This window comes from Talpa europaea, assembly GCF_964194135.1.
Source record: "Talpa europaea genome assembly, chromosome: 13".
NCBI classification, from domain to species: Eukaryota; Metazoa; Chordata; class Mammalia; order Eulipotyphla; family Talpidae; genus Talpa; species Talpa europaea.
In genome coordinates, this window is record NC_140080.1 from 67,213,556 (window position 1) to 67,225,712 (window position 12,157).

The 12,157-nt window shown below is 35.5% G+C and overlaps 1 protein-coding gene across 2 annotated transcripts in view; it reads right to left on the reverse strand.

The window, feature by feature from the left end:
* LOC311183159 (desmocollin-3-like) overlaps positions 1-12,157 on the reverse strand; it is a gene marked incomplete at both ends in the record, with an annotated part of 77,827 nt that overhangs the window by 3,199 nt on the left and 62,471 nt on the right. For both annotated transcript variants that reach the window (XM_084252447.1, XM_084252448.1), the window contains 6 exons: positions 1,594-1,715; positions 3,875-4,099; positions 6,813-7,034; positions 9,076-9,218; positions 9,328-9,587; positions 11,677-11,862. In XM_084252447.1, the coding sequence (XP_084108573.1) occupies positions 1,594-1,715; positions 3,875-4,099; positions 6,813-7,034; positions 9,076-9,218; positions 9,328-9,587; positions 11,677-11,862 (1,158 nt within the window). The remainder of the gene's footprint in view (positions 1-1,593; positions 1,716-3,874; positions 4,100-6,812; positions 7,035-9,075; positions 9,219-9,327; positions 9,588-11,676; positions 11,863-12,157) is intronic.

A 12,157-nucleotide genomic window follows, 5' to 3' on the forward strand; every position in this document is an offset into this window, starting at 1 on the left:
TGCTTGTGGACAAGAGGAAAGTGAACAATTCAATTACTGGCATGGGGAACTGAAACAGCTTGTGGGATGTCAAGATGAGTGTGTAAATATGTGGATCTGGAACACAGATGGGAGATCTGAGCAGGAGATAGAATTCTAGGAGTCACCAGCCAATAGGTAGTAGTTGAAGTCGTGGAAATAAGAGATGACCCAGAGAAAATTGAAGGTTAAAAGAAAAAAAGGTTAATAAGAGGACCATAAGAAAAGTCATGGTCATGTTTTAAGAGGTAGATAAATGAATTAATGTATCACAGACTTGATCTGTAATAACTACTGACATTGCTGACAAACCCAAGAAGAAAGTGCTCTAAAGGCAAGCAAAGAGAAGGCTACAGTGGTCAGTGATGTAAAAAAAAAAACACCGCAAAATAGGAGAACTGGTTCAAATTATGTAAGCAGCCACTGGACTCAGTAAAAAACTGGCCATTTGTGATCGTTGTCAATCATTTCCAGATAGTGTCGAATGCACACAAAGTAATGTCATAGAGATATGGAGTATATTTCTTTTTTCCGAAAGTTCAGTTAAAAACCAAAACAAAACATAAAGGGAACTAGAGGGGAAAAAAGAGTCAAAGGAATGTTCAAAATGAAAAAGACTTAAAAGAATTCAAGTTTAAAAAAAGATAAAGACTTTATTAAACATTAACTTAATACAGAAGTTTTACACCAACTCTCTGGGCTACAGGTGAGTGAGAAGTTTAATTAACAGCAAAAACCTCAGTAGGTCAGTTCTAGCAGGAAGGATACTTTCAGAATAAGTCGCCATTATGGTTTCACCGTGCCATCTTCTTACCAATTTATGGGGTTTTTTTCTATTTAATATTCAGAGTTGCTAACTAACTGGAGTTCAGATGATTTATTGAATAGCTAATATATTCATAAAAGTCACAATCAATCAATCAATCAATCACATTGCCTTAAGGGGAAAAAAATATCGGAGACGAAAGCTAAAAGTAGCCATTAGGTGGCGCTGCTACCTCATTTTTGATTATGTTCTTGCTACAGTAAATTTGTACTATCAAAAAATAAATTTTAGATTATCAAATCTCCTTAATGATATAACTTTGTGTTATACTATTATGTGTTATATATATAGTGTGTTATATATAATATATATTATATATAGTGTTTTATATACACACACACACACACACACACACACAACACACAAGAAATTTGTGCTTAGACATAAGTCTAAGCAAATGAAAGGAGAATTGAAAGTAAACTAAAATCTGGCCTCCCTGGTGGCGCAAGGGGTTAAGCACCACACTATGAAGCAATCCTCAGCCTCTGCAGCATGAGTTCGTTCCCCCGGCCAGCCAGGGAGCTACCCACATGGCACAGCAGACCTCTCCTGTCTTGCCCACTGTTCTCATTAACATATTTCAGTAGATCAGCCTGTTCTGTTCCCCACTCTGGTGAATCCTCTAACCCGCGCCCCCCACTCTGGCCTACACCCAGAGTGCTCTTGTATGCTCTTGTATGCATAAAATAAATAAAAATAAATCTTTAGAAATATTGAGATAAATATATTCATTTAAAAATATTACTTACCACCTTATCATCTCCAGGTGCTTCTGTGTTTGATATAATTAAGTTTTGCTGTGCTAAATCTTCAGGAAAACCTTTTCTGTTTCTTGCACCAACAACTCCACACACTAAAGTTAGCAGCACAGCTGATTTACAAAAGAAAAAAAAAGTTTAATATCTACAAAATAAAATGCTCATCTTTTACTTCTTATTATCTAAAATACACAGGAGGAAAATAAACCCACTGAGCATGGTGTCCAAGAATTACCTTGGCCTTTCTAAGTTACAGGCAATGACTTAGCTTAGATTTTAAGATTTAAAGTGATTTAATGTTTATTTTGCTTATGTTCTTCCAGAGCATAATCTTGAAAAATTTGAATGCAACCCACATTAAAGTATTCAGTATTTTGAGTAAAAAGGTAAATTATTTTTAATTAATTTTTTAAAGTTAATGATATATATTTAAGACAAAAATTCTAAAGAGATTTACTAATCTCTAAAGGATGGTTTGTTTATAATGAAAACATGATGAATCAAACTTTTTTCCCAGAATTGATTTTCTGCAAGTGTATTCCTTAAACCTACTTTTTATTTTGTCTATTCAGAATTTTCACTCTACATCATAATTGTGGAAGTTTGAAATATGTGATAATAAAATAAGTAGTCATGACAATGATTAAACCACTATGTTACAGATTGGCAACTTTTAGCCTCAAATCCAGCTACCTACAGGTTAACATATGGCCTCAGGGCTATGGTTTTTATATTTTTTTAATGGTTGGTGGAAAAAAACAAAAGAATAATAGTTCATTATCTATGAAAATTACATGAAATTCAAATTTTAGTGTCCATCAATAAAACTCTACGGGAACATAGCCATACTTAAATCATTTTTAAATATTTATTTTAAATACTTTAAATATTTTCTATAGCTGCTTTTCTGCTAAATTTAAAAATATTTAAACATATTATTTGTGTGGTTACAACCAAAACCATATGGCCTGCAAAATTTAAAATTTATATTCTCTGGTTCTTTATAGAAAAAGTGTGCCAAGCCCTATGCTATTGACCCTTTATTAATTTTGATTCAGAATCCTCTTCCCTCATCCACTAGTCACAGTAGTCTCTAGCTACAGTAGTTTCCCTGCCACACCATAATTTCTTAGGACCTTTGCGCTGGCTTTCACATCTAACTAAAAGTTCTTTCAATGGGTATTCCACTTGCTGATTCTTTCACCTCTTCTTTTACCTTGTTGAGAGTTAGAGATAATCTAACCATCTATTAGAAATGGTGCTCACCAGCAAGAATTCCCCCACACAAACACACCCCTACAACACTACAGTTCCTAAATCTTTCACTCTTCTTTTCTGCAACATTTACACTATTTGTTATTTTACTTTTACAATACAGATTGGGTTTTTCCTTGCTTTTGTCTATTTTGTTCATTGATGAATTTCAAGCACCAGACACAGTTTAATACGTATCATCATACAAGGGGTTCAATATATATTGTGTTGAATTGACTAAAAAGAGTGAACACATATTTGAAATTACATGCATTGTTCTAAGCTGTTAACATGCATTAACTCAATCAATCCTTAGTGTTACTTCATAAAGTAGGCCACTACAATTATTTCCTTTTACAGATGAGGAAACTGAAGCTCAGTTAAGTTACTTGCCCTAAACCACATGTTGTGTAAATGACAGAGCAGGGAATAAACCTAGACAGTCTGGTTACAAAGTCTTGATCTTAACTACTACTCCTATCACAGAACAAAGGAAAAACAGCTAATCTAGCTTGGAGGACTGGATGGAAATAAAGAGAGGAAAACAATATGGCGGGATCCAGAAATATACAAGTGGCAGGAAGAAAGTGAACAGAAATCAAAACTGGGAAGACACACCCATGAAGAGAGGGCACTGTGATCTAAACAATTCCATAAACATCTCCATGGGGCTGAAATGGTAAGAAGACATGAAATGAAAGTGACCTGGGGGGGGTCCTTTCATCTGGCAGAAGTTTTAGATAGCATTATTTAGTCCTAAAAGGATGAAGACCAAGAAATAAAAGCTTTATTTTGACAGATTTGGTGCAATCTAAGGAATTTTCAATAGCTAGTCCAATCTTTTATCTCAAAACAATTGCACTCCTTCTCATAAAAACACCTTCCATCAGAACTCAGACAATAATGCAAAAGGGGACTCATGCCTGATGGATGGTTAGGCACGATTGTTTTTAAAAATTTTTTTCTTCACTCAGATAGTTATTAAACACTTGAGCTTCATGTAAGTGAATAGACTTACTAGAGAGCAAGGCTATGCCCAGCAGGATGGCGAGGATAGCCCACTTTCCAAGGACAACCGCCGAGCTCCTCGCGGCCATCTTACATTGACTAGGGTGAGTGCAATCACACAAATGGACTCTCACAGTTTTGGTTGCAGATTGACCTTCTCTATCTTTCACAGTAATAGGAACATTATATTCTTGAAATTTAGCATTTTTCTGGTACGTAAGACGAGCAGCAGTATCTAAAAGAAAATAAAATATATGTTTGATCGTCATTTATTCCTTCCTTAGCACACTTTTTGTTAAAGATATTTGTTTCAGTAAACCTCCTGACACATGAAAGTGAATAAAAATGGATGATGATTATCTTCTACCTTTTAAGCACTGATATTACTGTGTCAGTAATACCGGAAGAGAGACTGGAAGAAAAAAATTGGCATTGGAGTAACCCAGTAGCATTTCAGCAGTATTTAATATTCTTTTATGTCTTTCCTTAACTACAAACTGAAGATGCTAGATTAACACTTAACATGCACATAACATACACAAATTTACACTTCCAGAGAACTAGTTTATGACATTCAACAGATTAGCAATAACAGTTTCACACAAAGGAGACTAAAATTCATATTTTTTTATCCATTTACTTTCTGGTACCTGTCCATTGTTTTTACTGATAAGGTAATTCTTCAAAGCACAACAGACCCTTTGAGATTGATGGCTTGCATCTCAAAGTAATCTCAGTACCAGAAAGTCAATAAATGTCACGTAAGTTAGGTATAAGCAATATACAAAAACAGACCAATCTATATTATACCAATAGATGTTTTCAACTGTGATATTTCCCAAATCTTATGCCTTACTTAATGATGTTATTATCAACTGGCCAAAACTGTCACACACTTTCAATGGCAATCACAGACTTCTGGAATTTTTGCAGTGCACCAAGTAAAATGATGAAGTAACATAATGCACCACCCAGAAATCACCTGTAATTTCTGTCTTGTCTAAATGTGTTGTGATAGCTGTAAGAAATTCAAAGAACTTTAGGTGTGTTGCACCGGTACCTAAAGTTCCCCCAGAGAGATGTAGAATTACTGCTTGGATTTATTTGAAACCCTTGAGGACCATATTGTGTCTAAGGTTAAGATCCTTCCAGGGCCTCCCAGGTGGCGCAGCGGTTGAGTGCTGGGTTGCAAAGCTGCCCGCAGCCTCTGCAGTGCCGGTTTGATCCCCAGCTGCCCGCAGACAGCACAATCCCATCCCCTGCCCCCGGGCAAGGGTCCCACATGGCGCACAGACCTCTCCTGCTGCCCACTGCTCCCCTCAGCAGTGTACTTTGTCAGTCTGCCTGTTCTGCTCTCCATTCTGGCTCTGGTGAGTTCTCTCACGCTTCTGCACTTCTGGCTGTACCCAGTGCTTGTATAAATAAATAAATCTTAAAAAAAAAAAATCCTTCCAATCCCTCACTTCCCTCAAGACCACAGTTGAGACATAATCATGTCTCATTCATTCATACACAGCAGCCTGTGATTTTCCTTGCCACTCAATTCTGTCCTCTTGAAAGTGTTCTCCTGTTACCAACATCATCTTTTTAAGATATAAATCAGGGTATGACATTGCCTTGTCACACCCACTGTCACCTACTATACAAAGGTCAGTCTCCTCAGCATAAGCTCTTCAGCATTAGATTCCACCTTTCCTCCTATCCAACAGTCTCTTGGTGTTCCTACAAAGATCTTCTAAATTCCACACTGATTTACTTATTCCTCCAATATTTCCTTCTTTTATGCATATTAATTAATAAATCATTATTTAAACAATTATTTATTAAGCAATTAGTACTAAGTAAGACAACTATGTACTTAGCACTTATTTATTAAGTATTTATTAAGCAATTAGTGCTAAGTACTACTTAGCACTAAGTACTAAATATCTACTAAGTACTGCGCTAAATACTGGAAATACAGAAGTGGATTACAAACATCCTGAGAAATCCATGCATTAGAGAGGAAAGGTAAAAACAGATGATAATATAATATGAAAGGAGTTCTAATAAAGGTAGCAAAAGGTTATGGTGCTACTCCTACTTCAAGAAAGACTTCATGGACAGTAGCACTGAAGCTGGAGTCCTGTCTATCTAGTTAACCTCTATATGTACCCCCCAGGCTCTGCAATAGTGCCTGGTAGTAAGTGCTCTAGAAATATCATCAATTAATACAAAACTAAGGAATGGAGAGAGGTGTTTTCAGCAGAAGGGAAATATTACACAAAAGTCCATTTGTATGAAAAAGTATGACATAGTAACAAAGCAGGAGCAACTATGGCTTATATAGATACTATTATACCTCAGCCTTCCAGAAACCACTATCATAGGCGATTTCCCAGAAGGCTCCAGAGCCACTCCTCTGTTCATACCTCACCACCATTTCCTTCCAGAATGCCACAGAGTGCTAATTGCATAGACCGATTCTTCATTTCGAGAGTTTGCTTACAATAAAATTTAAACTGCCTATCCTATGTTCTCTCTCACCTAGCTGGAGTTAAAAAACATAGTAAAAACACCTTGTCTTAATAATAAGTTGTCTATTATTTTAACAAAGACTTTTTTCTTTGTAGTAAATGTACCTTTTGCCTTCATGAAAATTATGATTTCTTTCATCATTATTTTTTTTTTTTTTGTGGGACCCTCGCTGGGGAAAAACAGGTGCTGCAGATGCTGCAGGGAGCCTCGCAGCCCAGCGCTCAACCACTGTGCCACCAGGGGAGGCCCTTCATCATCTTTCTTAACCACAATATATAACATAGGCCCCATATTATATTTATATACATTTAAGTTAATCTTCTCAAAATAGTTAATGAGAATCTATTTTGCATTACAGTTCATGTGAATAAACAAGTCAATCTATTGTCAGTTCTCTCAAAGCATGTAAATCATTATTTTTGATTAAGTACCATTAACTTTGGTGAGAGCCCATATTTTGTTGATTTCTGGAGAATTTGCCAAGCTGAAATAGAATGGAGCACCGTGAACAGGCTCATCAGCATCAACAGCTGAAATGTCAATATACCCCATCTTTGGCTTGCAAACTATTAGATCATTTTGAAGTATTTCTGGTGCATTATCATTCACATCTTCAATGTTCACTGCAAGTGTTCCAGTACATGATCTATTATCTAGAAAGAAAGAAAAAAATATTTAGTGTCATTTACAAAGTCGTTTGTAGTTTCTTAAGAAAAAATAATCAACTGGATTATACCTATGATATATGGAGTTCTTTTAAAATAAACTGAGACCTAGAGGAAATTGTAAATGAAAACAAATAAATGAAAGCTGCAGATGATCTAAAATGAACATTGCTGTTGATCACATCAGATACAACTGCTAATAAAACTTTTTCCAGATTTATTACCAAACAATAAAAATAAATGTCTGAATTTCAAACTTTATTTCCTTGAGTTTCTTCTGGGGTAGATATTAAAGAGCAGAAAAGTAATATTCCATGGTATATATGTACCACATCTTCTTGATCCAGTCATCTATTTTTGGGCATTTGGGTTGTTTCCAAAGCTTAGCTATTGTAAACAGTGCTGCTATAAACATAGGGGTGCAATTTGCAGCAACATGGATGGTGCTGGAAGGGATCATGCTCAGCGAAATAAGCCAAAAAGAAAAAGAAAAATACCGGATGGTCTCACTCATAGCAGGAATCTAGAAAACTTAAATAAGGGACCAGGAAAATGAATAACTATAAGAAAGTGAAAATCAAAATCAACAAAAAACTATGAACCAGAGACACTTTTAGAGGGGCGGGGGCGGGAGGGGAGGGATTGGGGTCAGAATGGGGGGGCTGCAATTGTATGGGGAATATAACAATAAAATTTATAAAAAAAAATAAAGAAAAAAAAATAAAAATAAAAATCCTTTATCTTAAAAATAAATAAATAAAGAGCAGAAAAGTAACTACAGTAATGTCATCTAATCTTGGTATACATTTTAAACACTTAGGGAGAATGTTTAAAACATATGATTCCAGATTTCTCAACCTGGAATTCTGGTTTAGTTAGTCTACAGAAGTAGTGTCCACACCTTGATATTTTTTAAAATGCCTCAAAACTATAGTTAAGATTGAGAAATTCTTATTACTGTAAAGAATAGAACACATGAATAGGATCATATTGACCTAATCATCAGTTATGTCATTTAAAGTCTCAATTTAGACAAAACGCCTGCCTGCCTGTAACTATGCAGCTATCTCTCTTTTTCTTTCTCCTTTTCCTAATAAACATGTCCTTTCAATATTAAAAAAATAACATAAAATAAAGTCTCAATTTAAAGTGACATAAACAGAGCCAGAAGAATCTGATGAGAGCATTTCATCTACTATTAGACTTAAGTTTCATCATTGTCCTCTGACATAGAGATATTTAAGCATTTGAGGTCACTCCATGCTAGGAATATAAAGTTAAGAAGACAGCTTGTGGCCAAGAAGTTTCACCTTGTTAGATGACTAAGAAAAAGAAAGAATCTCTGTAATTTCACTCATATATGGAATATTAAGAAATAAAATAGTAACATGAGACTCCCTAGTGGGGCAAGGGAGTAAGCATAACACTATGAAGCTATCCACAGCCACTGCAGAACAAGTTCAAGCCCCAGTGAGGGAGCTACCCACATGGTGCAGCAGACCTCTCCTGTCTCACCCGCTGTTCCCCTCAGCAGTGTATTTCAGGCAATCTGCCTGTTCTGTTCCCAACTCTGTCTCTGATGAATCCTCTCACACCCCGTACCTCTGGCCTGTACCCAAGTTCTTGTAGGCATAAATAAATAAATCTTTTAAAAAAATAAAATAGTAACATAAAACTAAGCCAAAATAAACCCTAAAAATCTGACTGCAGAACTGAGGTTACCAGAGAGGGAGGTTGGGGTAGAGAACAAAGGGAAGAGGAGTCCAATGAACTATAGTGGAAAATATAGGTGCTTTAAAAGTGGATGCAGTATGTAGCAAACATCTGAAGATGTGTGATACTGTACCTCTGAATCATATCCAGTGTTGTAAACCAATGTTACCTCAATAAAAACAATACAACTTAATAAGGAAAAAAATGAAATTTCAAAAGTTCCGTTTACTTACAAAGGTAATAATTCTGCACAGGAATAATTGTACTTTGGCCTCCAATTCCCTTACAAAATAGCAGATTAAAACTTTTCCTTTACCTTTGTCTATTGCAAGGACTGTAATATTATATAAGTCACTTCTGGGAGATACAGCCTCCCTGTCCAGGATTTTGGAAGTTATGATTTTCCCCGAAATTTCATCAACGCTGATCCATCCCTTAGGATCATGCAATTTTTTGTATCTGTTAGTAAAAAATAAAAAGTCTTTAATAATACAAAAATGTATTTGAATAGCTACTGTCTCAATTATTACAAGTCCATCATTAGCATGTGATTTATTTTCCCTTGTACCTTAAGCCATTGCTGTTTTTAGTTTCAGGGTCATATGCCTTATAGCCGTTGATTTTTGCCCCCATTTCTGAGTTTTCTTTAATCCGAACATACTGGATCGCAGGGCTGCACTCAGGACCTTCATCTTGATCCTTCACATGAACTGTGACCAGGGCTCTGCCCATGGTTGCTGTTCTGAGCACAACATCTCTAGTAAATGGAGCTTCATTGGTTACTCCAATTTCCAACATCACTTTACGATTTTCTTCGTAATTCAGTGGCTGTAAAATAAAGTACATGTATATCAGACTGAAAGTAAAATATATTTGGTATTTCAAACAGCAAGTGGATTTTTGTCAATATGAACAGTTCTGCATATATATTGTGTTCATCAATATTGTCTTTCAGCCTTTATTAAAAAAAGAGGTGAGTAATCGCTAAACCTTTAACAATTGGTTCAAAAGTATCTGCAAGTGGTTTTATTTTATTTTTTTTAAGATTTACTTATTCAAGAACCGGGGTACAGGCCAGATGCGCAGGAGGATGAGAGGATTCACCAGAGACAGAGTGGGGAACAGAACAGGCAGATTGACTGAAATACACTGCTGAGGGGTGCAGCAGGCGTGACAGGAGAGGTCTGCCGCACTATGTGGGACCCTTGCAGGCCGGCAGGTATCGAACCGGCACTGCAGAGGCTGTGGACAGCTTTACAGCGCTGCACTCCACCGCCTGAGCCACCAGGGGACGCCCTGCAAGTGGTTTTATAGAATTATGGAAAAGCAATGCCTGAAGTAATTTCATAGTTCATTCCTACTAAGAAAAGTTATCCTGAACTGGAGGTAAAGCAAAAGGATAACAGTGTTCTTAGGGCCTTACTTAGAGCATTATCTGTAATGGAACAGCCATATGACTCTGTAGGGGAAGGTGAGTATGTTTGATTTGTTGCTTGTATGAGAGCACAGACATTTCACAGCTCATATAAAATTAGCTATTGATTTAAACAGAACTGAAAAGAAGCTATGACTTTATTTTCTCTCTATTAGGAAAGCTATTCCAAATGCATATTTCAATTGTCCTATTACTGAGTAGTCTAATTTTATCAAAATCCATCCAGATTCTCATTTCTTCTCAGGAATCTGCTTTGCCTTTTTGCTAGCTCCTTCATTAGTGAGTTCAATAAAACTTTTACCTGTGCTCACTATTTTTATGAAAATTATAAATTGACAATTTAAGGATTATTCTTTGCTATCTTCAGTTGTTCAAACAATGAGACTCAAAGTGAAAGTGCAGAGGAGTTAGAGAACTATATGCTTAATGAAACTTATATGCTTAATGAAACTATTATCATCATCACCCCATTTCACACAGCCAGGAAGGCAGTGATAAGAGAAGATAAACAGATTTTTCCCAGAGCTCAAAGATACGCCTCTGAGTTGGAGTTTGGAGTAGTGTGGCTTGATTTCATTTAATGCCCAGATCATAGTCCCTTTGCTATGAACTATTTCATTGGTTCACCAGTCTCTAAAAGTTTTAAAATCAATCCTTTGATAGAGATTTTTAAACAGCAAATCAGCTGAAACACTTACTATCCTATTTTACACTCTACTGAAAAGTTGAAGCAATTTTTCTTTGATTTTCTCTCTATTAGTCAAAACAAGTACTGGCTAAATACAGAACAAAATCAAAATTGAATTCTCAAGTTTTTGTTTAAAACCTTTCCCCACAGGTAGGTATCAGCAGGCTGAGATGTTAGTATCATTACTTCAATAAGAGGTCAAGAAAACTTGCAAATCTTAGAATCTACAAAATGTATGAAAACTTTATTTTTTATGCATATCTCAGAAACTGGAGAGTTAAGAGAGGTAAAAGATAAATATCTGTTTATTTGTTGTTCATGAACACAAGCTCACAAATTCCATATGTTGTTGTGGTCATGCAGCGTCAGGGCCAATGCTGGCAATGAGAAATGCATGGGGATTCTGGAAAGAGCTGCCGCTCTGTAGCAAGTACAGTTAATCCAGAGTCACTTTCTACAGCCTTCCAGTTACTTTAGGTGACTTTCTGAGACTTTCGCAGAATAATGCTTTAGTGCAAAGATATTTGGAAAATTTTTTCCTAATATCTTTATAATTAACTTCTTGGAGAAAAAAAAAAAAACCTTGAATACTGAATATGAAAAAAAGCTGGTTGTGCGGATATAGACATACTGATTACGCTTTTTTATTTAAGAATGTATTCTTTTGAAAAAGTTTGCTAGAGATTATGTTGTATTGGTCCCAAAAACCTCACCATAAGACTCTAATTCCTAGTGCCCACTGCTACTTAAACCTGTAAACTTGCCTATTTGTCAATTATTCATTATTACTGTACCTTCACAACACACAGAACACCTTCATTAGTTTTTTGGTCTGTATTGATTTTGAAATGTCCATTTTCATTGCCCTTTAAAATGGTAAAATTGGCTCTCCAGTTGGCAGTGTTAATTAAATCCTTATCGTCTATAGGTATTCGTAAGATTTCCACATTATATGAATTTTCTTCTACTGACACTTCATACTGAAACAGAAAGAACTCATTAAAAATTTATTTTATGAAAAGAACTTTTGCAAAGAAAGTTAAAAATTTCTTGCACTACAAAAATACTTGTTCTTAGACCTTTTTACTTGAATTAAAAAAACCTAAGTGATAAATAATATTCTTTAATAAAGGTTATCTTTTAATGAAAGAAAAACTTCATTATAAATGAAGATTAATGTTACTAATCTTTAACAAGTAAAAAGTAATATGAAAATTACTCGGAATAACAAGAGGCTTATATGTCAGCTAATTGTATTCATAAAATAAACACATA